This window comes from Heptranchias perlo, chromosome 13 (genome assembly GCF_035084215.1).
Source record: "Heptranchias perlo isolate sHepPer1 chromosome 13, sHepPer1.hap1, whole genome shotgun sequence".
NCBI lineage: Eukaryota > Metazoa > Chordata > Chondrichthyes > Hexanchiformes > Hexanchidae > Heptranchias > Heptranchias perlo.
In genome coordinates, this window is record NC_090337.1 from 34556335 (window position 1) to 34575389 (window position 19055).

The following is a 19055-nucleotide window of genomic DNA, read 5'->3' on the forward strand; positions in this document are numbered from 1 at the left end:
ATCATTAACACAGTATTGGCTTATTTGGTTTAATAGCATTTAGCTTCATTTTGGCTCAGTTGTTAGCAATCTTATCTCTGAGTCAGAAAGTTGGGCACATAATCTACACTAATACTTCAGTGTGAGATTGAGAGAGCGCTGCACTATCACAGGTATCATCCTTTGGAGGAGACATTAAACTGAACACTGTCTACCTGTTCTGGTGGCTCAGGCGCACATAAAAGATCTCACTGGCACTGTTCAAAGAAGAGCATGGAGTTCACTCAGTATCCTAACCAACATTTTCCCTCATCAACAATACCAAAAACAGATTAATTGGTCATTCATCTCCTTGATATTTGTGGGACTTTTCTGTGTGCAAAATGTCTGTTATGTTTGCCTACATAGCAGTAGCCACTGCACTTCAGAGTGATCAATTGTATGTGAAATGCTTTGAGACATTTGTGAGGAATATGGTACGGTGCTGTATAAATCCAACTAAAGTCTTTCTTTTCTTTCCATCTGCTCCTAAAAATTCTTATTTTCATATTAGCTATTTATTAATATGCAGATACCATTTCTGTGTTACAATTTCTGCCATAGTACAGTTTGCTGCTCTCTCCATTTGTTTTTTTTATTGTCGGATGCATTCCATTTGACCCTGATGTTTTATGGATCTTCTGGGATTTAATGGGCACCTTATTACGAGCCACTGCTTTCTCTGTGAACTTGGATGATTTTTCCAATACTTCACTTACCAGTGTGGAAATATGCTACATCCTTGGTAATAAAAAATGTGTAATGAAACATCTCCCAAAATCTAATTTGCTATTAATATCACTTACTATTAGATTAAGACAATCTCTTAGTCATTCTTTCCCAGATGTAGCAAAAGCAAAACAAATGTGTAGGCAGGAAATGGAGTCTACATATAAGTGATGGAGCAGCAAGGCACCTGAACCCTTTGTTTGCTGGATAGCAAAATGGAGGTGCTCCTGCATGAGGTGTGTGCAAAGGAGGGTTGCCCTGTTTGGCACTCCAGAGCACCTTCCTCAAGAGAACAGTAGGGAAGCATACCTTACAGGAGGTGGCTGCTAAGATCAGCTCTGTGTTATGTACCCAGAGGACCTGTGAAAAAACACAAAAGAAAATGGCAAACCTTAAGAAACCTTAAGAAGATATGGCTACACAATAATACCATACACTATGTAGATGGCTGAAGTAGACAAATATCAAAGTTTTGCCCATCAATCGGTTGATCCATATCAAGCCCTTAACCCTTTTGTTGCTTACCAGGTATGTCCATACTCCAGAAGGGCATACATTCAAGCTGCAACTTACAACTTAAATTCTTCAATTCTTCACACATCTTATAAGTGCTTCACACAAAAGTCACTGCAACACCACCTAGTTGAATGATGTATGGTCAGGTGTTGACACCCAGGATCAGCTGCAGGTTGGACATGTATTTCAATGTGTGCTCCTTCAATTTATATCATTCCAAGACTATTTTTAGGAACAATAACAAGGTTGCACATGATGCAAGGGACAGACCAGAACTGAAGGAAAGCTCAGAAATTACAAGCCTTTGACTCTCTTTGAAACATCACCCTTGCTTATGAGCATTGAGGGAGTTGGGGAAGGTAAAGCCAATGGACATTCCCCAAGCTTTGGGGTATTACCATCCTGGTCTTGTTGAGGCCAATTTTCCTCATCAGGTGCAAGCAGTGTCTAAAAGATTAAGCGATGGTGCTAAATCCTCAAATTTTCTGGGTTAGCTCATTTGCATTTTTAGTCACAGATCCAGATGCTAGCCAGGTCAAGTATGAAGAGGAAGTATAAGGTGGAAGTGAAAAATTGTACGTAGGTGAAATTTAAAGGAGATGGGGAAAATTAAAAGCAAGTATAACAATGGAGGAACAAAAATTTTAAAAGCTTTTAGAAAGGCCCATAAGGCATGGCAGCCCATTAACGGCCTTTAACCAAGGCTGAGGAGGTTGGAGATTAAAAAGTGACAGACAAAATTAAAGGGAAAGGAAACCCCCTGTAAAGGCTTGAGGCCATAGCTGACCAGCTGTCAGTTGCTATGACAGCCCTATGGTGCATATTAGCGGCAGGTGTCATTACAGAATATGGCACCGCTCTGTTGACCCAGACCCTATGAAGACATAGTCGTTGCCAGTTAGTGCGACAATTCCTACAAAAATGGTTGGTGGCATCTTGGTGAGTATGGCCCATTAGGCTTTGCATGCAACCATTCATGCGGTACCACGTAATGTTTGACATGCTGTGACTGGGGTACTTCTGAAGAACATACCAGTTAGTCAGGCCTTCACATTTATCTGAGCCATCATGCCTCCTGCCACAACCTACCTTGAGGGTTGGAGCCTACATGCGCTAATCATCTCCTAAATCTACATCTGATCACTTCAGTCTGCAGATGTTGATATGTGGGTACTGGCAGTTGGGCACAGAGCACCTCTCATGCATTGTGACCTACATGCGATCCTTTCAGGGCCCTCCTCTTCTTTCCAGCACCTTATATCAGGGGTTTTCCATTGCAGACCTATTGATGGCTACAACAAGTGGGAAAAATAAATAATTGACACAGGGCTCAATGTAGACAGAAGCTAATTTGTTGTCAAAAAAGTCACCATCTGATATGGAGATTTTACACAGAGGCTTTCTAAAATCAACATCCTGTACAAATAACAGCTAGAAGTTAATCAAGGGAGCCTGGAAAAGATGATAAACTATGTAGCCATGTATAAAAGTAGGTGTAAGATTTGCTTGTACATGCAACAAAATGAGGGTCTGAAAAATTGAGCGTTCCAGTTTACATATTTAGAAGCTGAGGGCAAAAAGAAACACAACCAGGGGTGTGTTTGGACTGACTGCAGATGTGTGCAATTGCTCAACCACACAAGAAAAATTTTAAATTTTGCTATGTATTTTGCATTGTTCCCACTTCACTGAAACACGAGAGGGGAACGCACATATACAATGTGAGCAATATAAAGGGCCGTCCCTTCCAAATTGAGTTAAAGTGTTGCCTTAAAGAATACAAAAGTTATCTGTACTATTGGGGTCACCATCCCTCCAAATTCACCTGCGCCATTCCCCTCTACAAATTTGTGGCTGAAAAGGACCAGGAATATCTGTTCATTCTGGATTTCAACACGGCTTGGCCATCACCAATCCTGGTCCTCTCTCAGTGTTTGTACATTGCCTTGATCTGTCAACAGTGCATATTTGGGAAAATGTTAGCAATTGCCGGAGCACACAAACAGCACCCTTGTGCCCAGACCACACCCTTTCCTGTGCCAGATCATTGCAAGCTGAACTTGAACTATGGGCAAGGTATTACTGTTCCCCACTGCAGTTCTGCCCTACAGCTTCTGTGGTATGAAATGGCAAAAGGAATAAATGTTCTCGTGCTTTGCATGCTATCTCTCTGAAGATGCCAGAGATGAACTGTTATTTTGGGTTAAAATCTTCTATGGATGTATACAAAGGTGGCTACACTTACCTTGGCACTTCTCCTGATGCCAATGAACTTTTTTTTAACCTTTGTTCTTAGGTAAGATGAACCTGGGAGACCACATTCACTCACTCAGCTGCCTCCATCCAAGTAACTTGCACCTCAGATTTAACAGTGGGTGGCGTTTGCCGTCAGAATGATTTCTGTTTTTCTGTTTTTCTTTTGCTGCACGTCTTGTAACAAGACTTTCAAGGAGTCATTGCTAAATGAGAAAGTCTTAGGCACATCCCTCATTATACATATTTCAGCAAATCTATACTTTCACACCTCACTTAAGTGTTAGATTGAAAAATAGTAAACTCCTGTTATTGTCATGAGCATCATCTCTTTAAGAGTTGCTGGCTCACCCAATTTTACAACTCCCAGCAAAACAAAATGCGGCCTTGCTTCCATCTGCAGGGAATGTGTTGAAATGGTTAGGAGGGTCTTTCCATGCAAAAAGCATTGAGACCAACCCTCCTGCCACCTATGCAAGCGCACTAGCTTCATGATGAGTGCCACTCTAATTTTACCATTATTCTTAAATCTTTGTAATTCTTATTTCTTGTAATTGTAGGTTAGTGATCCTGGAGAAGACAATGAGAGTTCTTTTCACAATGTAGGAAAAGCAATCTAGTCCACATTGACCTTGCAATGGAAAGATAATGAGGTGGATTTTAACTTGCCGAAATCAACATTAATAGGGCGGTAACCATCTCAAACTGGCGTCAGTGGGCTTACCGCCCCATTAATGCCAACGATTGGCCCACTGCCAACAGGGACCTACCACTGGTGGACAGAAGCACCTGCCTGTTTTAGGTAGTAGGCCTCTTTTAATATGCAAATAGGAGGCCTATGACGCACATGGGACCCCACTTGCAATTTTAGGATAGGATTGGTCAGAGTATGTACAGTGTACTCTCTCCGGTGTACTATCACTGGTGATAGTGCTGAAGAGTCCCTGTAAAGGTAAGTTTTAAGTAATTTTTGTGTGGCCAGGAGGAGTCCCACAGAAATAATGTGGGCCACTGCTTTCCCAGATTCCTGCTTCCGCAATTGTAACCTCCACCACCCCCATCCACACCCATGCCCCCCCACCTCGGACTTACCTTGCTATGGCCAGGAAGCCTCTTGGCCCACCCAATATTGGGCGAGGGAGCTGCATTGGGATGCCGGTTTCATTTAAATGAGACCAGGTCCTCATAATGGCTCCGTCCTTTTCATCCCCGGAATGGGCAGGCTGCCAGCGAGTTCCACTGGTTGTCCAACCTAAGGACCTGACCTCAATAAAAAACAAAACAAATTTACAGATTTTTCTCAAAGTTCCCCACCCTTTTCTATCCCCCTCCTATTCCTCCTTTGCCCATCCCTCTTCCTCTTCCTCTCCTTCCCCCCCCAAAAACAATCACCTGAAAAAAATCCCAAATATTTTAAAGAGACACAAAAGAAGGAAATTCATTTGATGAAAGTAATGATAAGAAACATAAAGTAAAGAGCACCTCAAAGGATTAACAAGAGATTAATAAGGGTTTTTATCATACTGTTTTCTTTTAAAACCACAATAAATTACAATTCATATGCTCGCAGGTTTCACATAAGACAATCCACAGGAAAATAACCTTGTTATTCCTTTCCTTCGCAATTTTAGCTGAGTTCCCGTCCGATGAATGCCGAGACTCGCAAGGGAGTAATATTAGGGTCCACATCTATGCGTATAGATCCAAATTCCCTTAACTATCTCTCCTGAATCACTCAATCAATTATTGAAATTAACTACTTAGAATTTAGGATCAAATATCACCACGTGCTTCTTTAATTCGAAGAGAAACAATACAATTCTCTTTGTGCAGCTCTGACATAATTCATACACTGGCAGGTTTCACATGATACAATCAACAGGAAAACACCTATGCGTGTAGATTCATGGACCCATAACAATTTCTCATTAATCACTCAATAAATTATTGAAATTTACTGCTTTGAATTTAGAATCAAAAGTCAATATCTTCTTTAATTAGAAAAAAAACAAAGCACTGTCAGTAAACTGTAAGTAGGTCACTGGTCAGGTATTAATCAGATATGGTGTATTTGGGGGCTGATTAATCAGTTGAAACTGGTTTGTGTCGAATAGATATATAAAGGGAGGTAGTTGCAAGAATTCCAGCTTGATCCCGAAGCACATTACAGAGTGCGGTGGGAACAGAATGAGAGTAAGGGCTTCTAAAACATGAATTTGATGAGAGGGGGATCCAGGCGCAAAGGGGAAAGGAGGTGCTAAGTAGACCAGCTGATATTATGCAGAAGTAATATAAACTTTAAAGTCGAACAAACTAACTAACCCTAAAAATGGCAGCACAGGAAGGAACAATGATGTGTTTCCCTTGCAAGGTGTGGGAGTTTAGAGCACCAGGGGGGTGATTTTAAACCCCAAGAACGGGTGGGTTGGGGGCGGGTGGGAATTGAAAATAGTTGTTTTTTTTGGGTCGCAACCACAAAATTTTCGGACTTTGCATTCTCAGTGCGATGCCTGTACTTTTACACGCCGACGTTAAACTCGGAAATAAAGCCGGGTTACAATTGTGACCCAAAAAACAACTATTTTCAACTCCCACCCACCCCCAACCCACCAGTTCTTGGGGTTTAAAATCACCCCCCAGGTGTTGACTCAGGCAAACATGTCTGTGGGAAGTATCTCCAACTCACATTGGAAAAGCTCAAAATCTCAGGATTTGCGAAGGAGATGGAGACAATTCGACTCATCAGGGAGGGCGAGCAGTTCTTGGAGTGAGACTTTGACAGGGTAGTCACACTGATGAGAGATGGTGAGCAAGCAATGGAGGAGGAAAGATGGGTGACTACCTGAGGGGCAGGCAAAGTCAAGAAGGAATGGTTAGAACAGGAGCACTAAACGCAACTTATGCTCTGAAAAAGATTTGAAGCTCTAGCTTCCTGTGGGGAAAATCACGACTCGAGGCAGGGCCGTCAAATAAATATCACTGGCACCAACAAACAAGAGGTAGCTCAAAGGTGGAGATTAGCAACACAGCTAGAAATGCAGTAGTGACAGGGGATTCAATAGTTAGAAGGGCTGACATGGTCTTTTGCAGTCCAGACCGACAGGCCTGGATGCTTTACTGCCTCCCAGGTGCTAAGGTATGGAACATATCAGAAAGACTGGAAAAGATTGTGTAAAGGGAGGGAGAACAACCAATTATTGTGGTTAATGTGGGAACCTATGATGTAAGTGAAGAAAGGTCTAAAGTCCTTCAAGATGAATTTAGGACTTTAGAAAACAAGGTCAGAAGGAGGGCTTTGTGGGTGGTAATCTCAGGATTACTTCCTCGGCCAAGCGTTATAATAGGAAAGGACCAGAAGGTTAGGAAAATCAATGTATGGATAAAGGTGTGGTGTCGGGAAGAGGGATTCCACTTTATTAGGCATTGACACCAGCTCTGAGGCAGAAGGGAGCTATTCCACAAGGTGGGCTACATCTGAACAGGAAGGGTACTAATGCAGTTGCAAAATAGTTAAATAGAAATATGACAAGATTTTTAAAGTATGAAGGTGGACTGGAAAAATGAAACCATCCAGGATTGGCTAATAGTGCAGGAAGAAATAGATGAGGATAATTTTCATGTGGAAAAGGAGGAATAAATTCACATGGACTATTTGTAAAGGTAGGGGGTAGCTTAAACAAAAAAAAATCGTATGAAAAGGAAGAGTGTTAAATATTGGCCAGGACACCAGGGAGAACTCCCCTGTTCTTTTTCAAAATAGTGCCGTGGGATCTTTTATATCCACCTGAGAGGGCAGACACAGACTGCCAGTTTAATGTCTTATCTGAAAGAGAGCATCTCACTCCTCAGTACTGCACCAGAGTGTCAGCCTATATTTTATGCTCAAGCCTTTGGAGTGGGACTTAAACCCACAACCTTCTGAGTTAGAGGCATGAGAACTATCAACTGAGCCACAACTGACACAATTATCTACTGTTGCTTGGGACAGAGAGTGAGTAAATGGAGAAAAGAGAATGGAATTCCTAAAATGTGTACAGAACCCCTTCCTCAAGCAGTATGTTAGTAGTCTACAAGAGCAGTGGTGTTTCTAGATCTGGTTATGAGTAATGAAATAGATCAAGTAAATGAGCTAAATCACTCAAAAGGCTTTTTCAAAAAATCTTGGCTGCCATTTTTTCTCACTAATTAAAATTTATAGGCCTAGAAATTGACTCGCGCCACCCTGTCAGCATGAACTGGCTGCGGGGTTCGTTCCCTGTGCTAGGACGTGTAGGCCTCAGGCCTCCATTACATGAGACCACCAAGCTGCAATATGACTTCCCCACTAAGAAAAATAACTTTTCCTAATAGAAAAGTCACATTGTATCTTTGTGTATACTAGTATTTCAGTTCATGCATTTTTGAAAATGATTTGAATGCAATGGGGTAGATTTTCAACTTGCCACCTGTGTGTAAAACTGACGTTGTGGATGGGACACACGTTATAGAAACCACCAAATTTTCATTTCCATTGAAATCAACTGAAAAGAAAATCAGGCAGTTTGTATAATGGGCAGCTGATCCACAATACCAGTTTTATACATGGGCGGCAAGTTGAAAATCTACTCCAGTAAGTTTTCAAGTAAACTGTTAAATGAAATATATTTATTTTTTACTTCAGAAAGTGAGTTTAACGAGATAGACAGAAAGGGAGCAGCTATGATGGTTATTGGAGAAACAAAGCACAGAGTTAATCAAGTAATTGTAAAATATATATTTTTTCTGTTTATTATTCTAGAAAACTTATTTCAGAGATTATTTTGTAAAATACAAGCAATTTAATTTTGAAAACTTTTCAGTTAAGCAAAGCAGGCTAATTACGTCCTCTGTGAATATTTTTATTGAGTCTTTGAGTAACTAACTACATCACCTGTGTTATCTGATTGTAAACATTGGAATTAATTACCACTGTGTTAGTCTCTGAATAAGTATACTGTCGGCAAATACAGTATTAAAGTGCTTTTCACATTTAAAACTGGCTTCAGAGTTGGTACTGGGCAGGCAGCATGGGGATTTTTTGTATTCGTTCATGGGATGTGGGCGTCGCCAGCGAGGCCAGCATTTATTGCCCATCCCTAATTGCCCTTGAGAAGGTGGTGGTGAGCTGCCTTCTTGAACCGCTGCAGTCCGTGTGGTGAAGGTTCTCCCACTGTGCTGTTAGGAAGGGAGTTCCAGGATTTTGACCCAGCGACGATGAAGGAACAGCGATATATTTCCAAGTCGGGATGGTGTGTGACTTGGAGGGGAACGTGCAGGTGGTGTTGTTCCCATGTGCCTGCTGCACTTGTCCTTCTAAGTGGTAGAGGTCGCGGGTTTGGGAGGTGCTGTCGAAGAAGCCTTGGCGAGTTGCTGCAGTGCATCCTGTGGATGGTACACACTGCAGCCACTGTGCGCCAGTGGTGAAGGGAGTGAATGTTTAGGGTGGTGGATGGGGTGCCAATCAAGTGGGCTGTTTTGTCCTGGATGGTGTCGAGCTTCTTGAGTGTTGTTGGAGCTGCACTCATCCAGGCAAGTGGAGAGTATTCCATCACACTCCTGACTTGTGCCTTGTAGATGGTGGAAAGGCTTTGGGGAGTCAGGAGATGAGTCAGTCGCCACAGAATACCCAGCCTTTGACCTGCTCTTGTAGCCACAGTATTTATATGGCTGGTCCAGTTAAGTTTCTGGTCAATGATGACCCCCAGGATGTTGATGGTGGGGGATTCGGCGATGGTAATGCCGTTGAATGTCAAGTGGAGGTGGTTAGACTCTCTCTTGTTGGAGATGGCCATTGCCTGGCACTTGTCTGGCATGAATGTGACTTGCCACTTATAAGCCCAAGCCTGGATGTTGTCCAGGTCTTGCTGCATGCGGGCTCGGACTGCTTCATTATTTGAGGGGTTGTGAATAGAACTGAACACTGTGCAATCATCAACGAACATCCCCATTTCTGACCTTATGATGGAGGGAAGGTCATTAATGAAGCAGCTGAAGATGGTTGGGCCTAGGACACTGCCCTGAGGAACTCCTGCAGCAATGCCCTGGGGCTGAGATGATTGGCCTCCAACAACCACTACCAACGTCCTTTGTGCTAGGTATGACTCCAGCCACTGGTGTGATGATGGTTTGATGACCTAGAATGATCCAGAGTAAGTCAGCTCAGATTCTCCTGGCCACTCCTTCCTTTCAATGCTGCCAAACCTAGCACCCTCCCCCAATATTTCTGAACTCAAGAACATCACTCCCCCCAACCCCCCCCCCCCTACCTCCAGTGCTTCCAGACCCAGTTATGCCATTATCCACTCCCAGACTTCAGGACCGCACATTCTGTCTGCCCAAAACCCTTGTTTCCTGATGCAGTTGCCACTCCTCCAATGCTCCCAGATGCTGGTATTCCCCCACCCAGTATTCCCAGATACTGGAGCCCATTTGCTCAGTGTTCTCAGACCCTACCTGCCCCCAAAGCTTTCGGACTAACGGATGCCCGTTCCCAGACACAGAGACCCCACTCACCAGTACTACCAGACCCGGGACTCTCTCCAGTGTTACAAGATCCCAGAACTCTCCATCCCCAGTACTGACAGACCCTGGTACTTCCACCCCTCCCAATCAATACACCAAGACCCTCGGGCTTCTGTTGCCCCCTGTAATGCCAAAATAGCCAAGGATGCTCCCACCCCCAGTGCCGTCGCATCCTGATACCTGCCACTAGTGCTTCCAGGCATCGAAGCCTCTGCCAATGCAGCAGATCCCCAGTGCTGGTAAACCCAACTACCACAATTCTGACACACCCTAAGACCCTCCTTGGTGTTCCAGACACCAGTTCTCTCCCTAATACATGCACAAGTCCTCCGCTACGAGTGCTGACACCCAAGTATCTCCCCACAGACCCTGTCCCCGAACCAACAGTCCTATTATAACCTGGGACATTCTCCCACTCCCTATTGCCAGACACGAAGGGGGGACTTTTAACCCCCTTGAACCCCCCCCCCCCTCCCATGAAGGGCGGGAGAGGTTCTGGGGTGGTTAAATTGGCAAAAATGTGAAACGCATCCCCAACCCGCCACAAACGTACCTTCTTCCGTTTTAAGCGTGGCAGATTTAGGGTGTCCAACTATCCCACTCTGGAGAGGCAGGTTAGTGATTATAATGTTTAAACAAGGCTCCATTCCTCAGATTTTGGGAGCCATTTGAAATTAACAGCTGTGTGCCAGGTTTCCCAGGGCTCAGCTGAAGAGAGATGGGAGCTGCCAAATCCAGCAGGTAAGTGCTTTTCCAGCACCAATAAAAAACTGCAATACCATATATTGTGGCATGTGACATGGAGGTCAGAGTCACACTAAAATTTGAGCCCCGATTTTAACCGAGAGGGGGAATTGGGTGGCCAGAGGGGCAAGGTGAGCACCATCCAACACCACCACCACCTACCCTCCCCCACCCCCCGACCTCGGCAGGGTAAGTCCCGGTCCTCATCTGCATGCTGGCGGCCAGCAGACCAGCGGGTGGGAGTGGAATTTTGAGCAGCAGGAGGCTGCTGGCCAGTGACAAAGGAACGGTTGCAGGCAACAAGGCAAGTTTGGAGGGAGGGGACTTCGGGAGAGAAGGGGAGAGCTCGGGGCAGGAGAGGGCTAAACTTTCCTTGTGGGGCCTAGAGAAGCACTCCTGGTCCTGCTGGCCCCGCAAGGAAAGTAAAGAAACTTATCTGTTTGGGCCTCTTATGGCCCCGGATCCTCTTCCCGTTGCCGTTACATGGTGGGAAAGCCACAATAGCTTCTTGCTCAGGCCACAGTTAAAATTGCAGTCGGGGCCTGAGGACGCTATCGATTTCCACTGGGCAGGTATGGTTAAAATCACCCATTAGGTGTCTGCTAGCTGCTAGGGCTGAAGGTTCAGTTTAACTTTTTCAAGTTTACAACTATAAAGAGAAATAGCAGCCTTGACATCCCCCACCAACAGCAGTAATGGACAGAGGCTTCGGAACCTTTTGGCAGCTAAAAGGCCTCCAGCTCCAATCCTCAACTGGTTGACCCTATGAAAGAAAAGGCTTTGTCTTCCACCTAACAGTCTCAGGCCCTGCTGAGATCCTCTGATCTGAGGCCTACCTGCCTACTTCTTCTGAACATAAGAAATAGGAGCAGGAGTAGGCCATACGGCCTTCGAGCCTGTTCCGCCATTCAATAAGATCATGGCTGATCTACCTCAGCTCCACTTTCTCACCCTATCCCCATATCCCTTGATTCCCCTAATGTCCAAAAATCTATCAATCTCAGTCTTGAACATACTCAACGCCTGAGCATCCACAGCCTTCTGGAGCAGAGAATTCCTAAAAATTCACAATTCTTTGAGTAAAGAAATTTATCCCTCTAAATGGGCACTTAATTGGTTTTCCAAGGAGAAAAAGGAGATACTATTAGGCCCTTCTGCCCTATTTCTATATTATTACAATGCTTGTGCATGTTGTAGGCATGGGCTCTCCCTCCCTTGCCCTTCCCCACTTTTCCCTCTTGGGAAGCCCAGAAGTTTCAGGGGTTTATTTGGTCACTGCCTCTTTTTCCTCTCCTTTGTGTCTGGGAACTGAATGTTCCAAGGTATGTACGAAAGGAAAATCTGGGCCAATATTTCAAATAAACAACGAATAAATACTTAACATTTCGTAATTTTCACATCTTCCTACTTTGTAGCAGCTACAAAATTATATGCTGCAGATATCAAATTATAATGCTTTAAAGTAGAATTAAAGGAATCTATGACCACTGAAAATGTTTTAATACAAATAGTTTACTGTGAATAAATTGGTATTTGTAGGCATATAAGCTGTTTTATTTTGGTGCAAAATGGTACACGGGCTCCAAATTCTTAGATAAATTAGAAATTTTTGTCACAAAAATATAAATTCGTGCACATCTTAGCCATTATTGTGGAAATCATAGCAAGCTCCATTTCTGTTACCATTTTGGGCACCTTTGATTTACATGCAGGAAATGACCAACGTGTTCAAGCTTAGGAAATTCCATTCTCTATTAAAAAATTCCTGTGGACAAAACACCTTCCATATGTATTATAAATAATACAATTGTACTTCACTTAAAATATTATCTGCTATCATCTTGAACATATGGATATGGATATCTTTTCCTACCGTTCTTCACAGATCATCTCAGCAATTTTTTGTCTATAACTGTAGCATTGGGACTATCTAGTTTAGGATTTACATTTTGGATGACTGACTTCATGTCTTTCCTCAAAAATCGTTTAGTTTATGGCTTACTTCATGAAGAATGCACTTTCACACATACATGCGTTACATGTGGCTTTCTATTTGATCTGGAATCTTTAGACAGATAGCTCAGGCAACAGTTGCTATATTCATAAATAATAATCAAGCAGCTGGGTGCTCCAGAGCCTCAAAATTGGATTGTTTAGATAGTGGTTACTCATTTGTAATAGATAAGTGATGATGTAGAAAGTCAGTGGTCACATTGATGAGTAGAGTAATTATTCTAGATTGTGATTCCATGTGATTAAACCTACTCAACATATTCTATCAAGCCAGTGCTGGCTGAGTGACTTCCAATAATAGCTAACTTTCTTATAATTATTAAAAATATTTTCAGTATGTGCTGTTTTGTTTAACTTCATTTACTATGAAATACCCATTGAAAAACTGTTAACCTATTTTTATGAAGATGTTGCCTATTAATGCTGTTGTATATAACGTGCATGTTATGTCTTATCAATATAGACCATGTTGTTTATTACATTTTGTTATTTATACAAGCAGGTATTTTTGTCACTCACTACAAATGTACAAAGGAATTGTAATTCATATGTTGGTCACCAATTTTTATTTTGGCCAATTGTCTCCATTTTACTAAAACCTTCCTGTGAAAGAAATCAATTGTATTTAAAGGAATATTCAAGGTTGTTGGTATGAGAATGAAAAATAAGAACTTATTTCTAATTAAACTGAGGCTGCCAAATCCCACAAATATATTTTGAATTCATCATTAAAACTTTGGTCTATCATGTGTAGTTTATGTCTATACTGTTATGTTTGAACAATCCAAGAGATCAGACTCAAAATGGCTATTAGTGTCTCGCAACATGCCAGCATTTTGTAGATCTTCATCTCCAAAAGATGAAATGTAAGTTGTCATTTTGAGCATGGTCACTTGAGCAAGGCATAACTAATGCTGTTAACTACCATAAACTCAATCTGCATCTGGAAAACCTAAAAAAAAATTCTTCTAGGAATGATCAAGTAAGAAATATATCTGGGGGTTTTGGTAGACTATTTAATGAGAGTATACGTCTCATTTTTACATAAGCAGCCATTAATCAAATGGCAATTCTAGATCTATTGTAAAAGAGTTCCGTTGTTAAATAGAACAAGAAAAATCAGGAAAAAAATAATTTTATGTTGGTAATCCAGAGTACAGCCTATCTGCTTCACTGACATTTGTTCCATCCTGGATTCTGGCAGGTAACAACGATAGAGAATTACAGTTACAACATAGTTGTTGTGTTCTTTTTGTGGACGACAACAGCTCAACATCAGTGATTGCATTCTGTGTGATGTTGCTGTTAATGGAAGTGAAACAGTTACACCATTACAATCATGGTCCACTAAGAACAGATTGTTTTAACCTAAGCTGTAGGCATGCAATTTAACTCTAGGATTCAGCAATTTGATAGTCCAAAGTAGCTGAATTGTGTGCTCAGTACATTGGTTATATCTGAAGCTGTTCTTCCAGTGCATTGATGATTATACTATTTGACTAACATAAAAGCAGATCAAACTTATTGTTTGCACATTTATTTATATTTTATCTTGTTTTTCTCAAGTATTTAAATACTATATATATGCTTTAAGGATCTTAAAATCTATCTTTAAAGAATGAGTATCACCTCAAGTTACTATTTTAAATATACAAAGAATTATCATAAACTATAACATATATACTTTTTGTATTTCATTCACAATAGTGATTTGTTTTGAATATTTCTATTTAAATGGTGAATGCTGAAATTACTGAGCCTGTGAGTGAGTGAGATAAATTAAACCCCAAAGTTAAATGTGAGACACCCAGAATGGCTATATACTTACTGATGTTATTTCAGATCACTTACACTCTCAGCCTTAGTGATTCTTCTGTTTAGTTTCCTCCAGTGGTGTCTTCAATTGCTTTCGTTCAAACAAAAATATTGAAAACAAATAACAGATAGAAATAAATTAAGGTCTGTTTAAATTCAAATCTCTTAGTAACCATTTGGTTTTGAACAGGAGCATAATGGTGATACTTGTTCTTTAAATTTCAAATTTTATGTCCACCAGAAGCTGTTAAGTTTTTCCATAAATCACATTAAAATATGCAATTTAAAGAAAATGTGCATAACAGAGCTTTAAATTAGTAAATAATGGCATATAATAAAATTCTTGTGAGCCCTGAAGCAAGGTGGAAAATGAAAAACAGAAATAGAATTTCTTTAGTGTCTGCATTTGACAAATGTGCTAAGAAAATTAATAACTTTATTTTTAAGAGTGTAAAATCCATATAATAATACAAAAAAAATCTAGTCGCTGTAATATTTAATATTTTCCCCAATATTTCCTTGCAATTTGTGTGCCATAAAGTTTCCACCAATGGCACATGTTTCTTCTGGCTTTAGGGCAAAATGGATGCTTTTTGTGATTGGATTATCTGTAGCAAGAAGTTCCATGGTTAATATTAGTGATGTAGTGACGATGATTTGGGTATTTCCACTGCTCACTTCATGCTTTGGTTACAAAAAAAATGTTTTTACCAATTTAAAACTTAAAAGTTTATTTCAGTTCTAAGAATGTTATAAAAGTGTTAGTGTGACAAAAAACATTTATTGAAAAGAAAAGTTATAAATTGAACAGTAATAGCTTAAAGTCTCCTGACACAAGTCATTGTTGATTTCACTGTTGTAGGGGAAAGGCGCTAGGGCTGCAGATAAGTGTGTTACCATGGTGATGAAGGAGATACCGAGGGAGGAGTCTGGAGAAGGAAAACCCCTCCTCACTGTGACATCACAGGTGGGCAGCATCATGCCAATATCAAGTTGGCATGAGGTCATTCAGTCATGTCAGCTGAATGTATGAGGACAAAGTTATGAAACACAGCTTAAGATGAAAGAATCTTCCTTAAAAATGATTAATCCAGTTAATACTGATGCAATATCCAGTTAATGTTTGCCTAACTGTGCCATTATTAACATCCATCCCCATCCTGTGTTGATTGCTTTCAAATCATGTTACCAGTAGGACCCATCCTTTAGAATGTCTATGGGGGACATCAGTTTGTCCATAACTTCCTCAAATGCTCCGCTCAGCTTTGCAAAATCTAGACAAGTATCACTTTGGTACATTACCTGGATTAAAGTAAAGTCTGAATCAGATATTAGTCTACTCGCCTTAAAGCATACTGAAGGCTGAATACCAGTATTGATGCTGTTGTGTTCATTTAAAAACTGTTAATTTGAAAGTGAACTTCATTACAATAACTTATAAGTCATATCAATTTTAATCCCTAAAAATGCACAATATTCATTGACTTTTTTTTAAAAAGTCATCCTGTGAAATAAAATATTCAAGAACCTCATTTCTAGCACAAATAATAATCTTCTTTCCCTCTTGCCCAGCCATACAAAGCATAATGTAGATCTGGTCAATCTGTGCTTTATTTTCTATTTAGAGATTTTAACTTTGTTGATCCTTTCACATCCACATTTACACTTGTGATGGCTCATTTCAGCAATGTGTCCTGTCCTTTTATATATGCAATATGGATTCTATCTTGCCTTCAAGTTTTCCATCACATGTCACTGACTTTGCATCAGTGTTTTAGCTAGTAGTAAATAAATGTGATACATTTTAATAGGCCAAAATATTTTGTTGTACATCAGTATTAACATAAGTATTCCCTTGTTGATATTTGCAAAGCTCTGAACTGCTAACACATCACTGTGATTTCTGTATTAAACAGCAGATTCAATCTTCACTATTTCTTTTTTCTGTTAATTTCATTGAAAGGGACAGAATTACATATGCAATTTTGGCCCTTTCCCATGCAGCCATGGATTGCAAAAACATTGGTGCTGAAAATCTGTGGCCATTCTAGTGAACTCCCACCTTAACTTCAATTGGGAGTCAGCCGTAACAGTTGAAAACTCGTCCACCCGCCCCTACAAGGTCATCAGCATAAGAGGACTCCCTAAGTTGGGCCTGGCTCTCAGTCAGGATCTGGCATAAGGTTGTTCACCACACATCCCTCGCCAGCAGGGGTAGATGTGTGGCCCACCTGCGAGTTCAGGCCAGGATTGGGGCCTGAATCTCTGAAGACAAGCAAGACTGAAAATATTTTGTTCTTTTTTAACAAGTGGCCCCTGACACAGGGAGGCCACTGAGACGCCTTGGATTTTTTTCCATGATTGGACTCGGCAATCCATAGGTCTAGCAGACTTCTGCTGGACTTTCCAGATACTTCAGCATGAGGGTGCCCCAGATGCGCTTCCAAACCAGTCAAAGGCCCTTTACATGTGGCCCCTTCTCAGACCCCGCAAACTTCAACAGGGTCAATGGAGGAAGCCACAGGCGGGCTGCTCGAGGCACTTTGCAGGGATGTGCCCACCTCACCTGCAAATTTTCAGGCCCATTATGTCCTGATGAGCGATATAACTGGGTACTTGTAGATTATGTTACCCAAAGCAGCAGGTGGTTTTGAACTGATAAAAATTGGAATATTAAAAATAAACTGTTCATAGCAAAAAGTTATACATATAAGAAGCATTCAGTTATGGTACTCAGCTTAACCAAATTTTATTCACTTCAGCTATTCTATTTATCCATGTATTCAGCAGGGGGTAAGTATTAAATTTAGAGATTGATTAATTTAGATTCCTCTCCCACCTCATGAAATTTAGATTTAATCTGTCAAAGAAGTGCCAGTGTGCAGGGTTTTGCCTAGCAGGACTTCAGATGCATTGGATCTGTAGAACAAGGGAGAATGTGAATATGCCACTGAAGACTAATACAGACAATGTATCCAGCAACTAGACAACCTTGGTACTAGAGCACCAAGGAATTCCAGATACATCAGAATCACTAGATTACTAGAGATTCATGCATTGCTGCCAGATCATCAAGAAAAGCCAATGCATTTAACCCTGGCAAATTTCAAATAACTCAGATGGATGGACATCTAGGTCCCAAAAATCAGCAGTTATATCGGGATCAACTCCAGTGCTGCCCCTAGCAGAGGTTGTGTGTGCCCACCCCAATACAGATGTATCAGGGGCTCCTGCTTGTCAGAAGCTGCTAGACGGACCACCCGGCATCGGACCACTAGGCACCGGACACGACAACGGCAAAACACCAAGCCCAGTCGACCCTGCAAGGTCCTCCTTACTAACATCTGGGGACTTATGCCAAAATTGGGAGAACTGTCCCACAGACTAGTCAAGCAACAGCCTGACATAGCCATACTCACAGAATCATATCTTTCAGCCAACGTCCCAGACTCTTCCATCACCATCCCACCGGCAGGACAGACCCACCAGAGGTGGCAGTACAGTGATATACAGTCAGGAGGGAGGGCCCTGGGAGTCCTCAACATTGACTCTGGACCCCATGAAATCTCATGGCATCAGGTCAAACATGGGCAAGGAAACCTCCTGCTGATTACCACCTACCGTCCTCCCTCAGCTGATGAATCAGTCCTCCTCCATGTTGAACACCACTTGGAGGAAGCACTGAGGGTAGCAAGGGCACAAAATGTACTCTGGGTGGGGGACTTCAATGTCCATCACCAAGAGTGGCTCGGTAGCACCACTACTGACCGAGCTGGCCGAGTCCTGAAGGACATAGCTGCTAGACTGGGCCTGCGGCAGGTGGTGAGCGAACCAACACGAGGGAAAAACTTACTTGACCTCGTCCTCACCAATCTACCTGTCGCAAATGCATCTGTCCATGACAGTATTGGTAGGAGTGACCACCGCACAGTCCCCGTGGAGATGAAATCCCGTCTTCGCACTGAGGATACCATCCAACGTGTTGTGTGGCACTATCACCGTGCTAAATGGGATAGATTCAGAACAGATCTAGCAGCTCAAAACTGGGCATCCATGAGGCGCTGTGGGCCATCAGCAGCAGCAGAATTGTATTCCAGCACAATCTGTAACCTCATGGCCCGGCATATTCCTCACTCTACCATTACCAACAAGCCAGGGGATCAACACTGGTTCAACGAGGAGTGTAGAAGAGCATGCCAGGAGCAGCACCAGGCGTACCTAAAAATGAGGTGCCAACCTGGTGAAGCTACAACTCAGGACTACATGCATGCTAAACAGCGGAAGCAACATGCTATAGACAGAGCTAAGCGAATCCACAACCAACGGATCAGATCAAAGCTCTGCAGTCCTGCCACATCCAGTCGTGAATGGTGGTGGACAATTAAACAACTAACGGGAGGAGGAGGCTCTGCAAACATCCCCATTCT

The 19055-nt window shown here is 42.0% G+C and overlaps 1 protein-coding gene across 1 annotated transcript in view; it reads left to right on the forward strand.

The window, feature by feature from the left end:
- The first annotated feature begins 362 nt into the window (after positions 1 to 362).
- pex5la (peroxisomal biogenesis factor 5-like a) overlaps positions 363 to 19055 on the forward strand; it is a 103006-nt gene continuing 84313 nt past the window's right edge. The window contains 3 exon segments of the mRNA XM_067994726.1: positions 363 to 455; positions 4077 to 4118; positions 15467 to 15595. Of these exon segments, the coding sequence (XP_067850827.1) occupies positions 363 to 455; positions 4077 to 4118; positions 15467 to 15595 (264 nt within the window).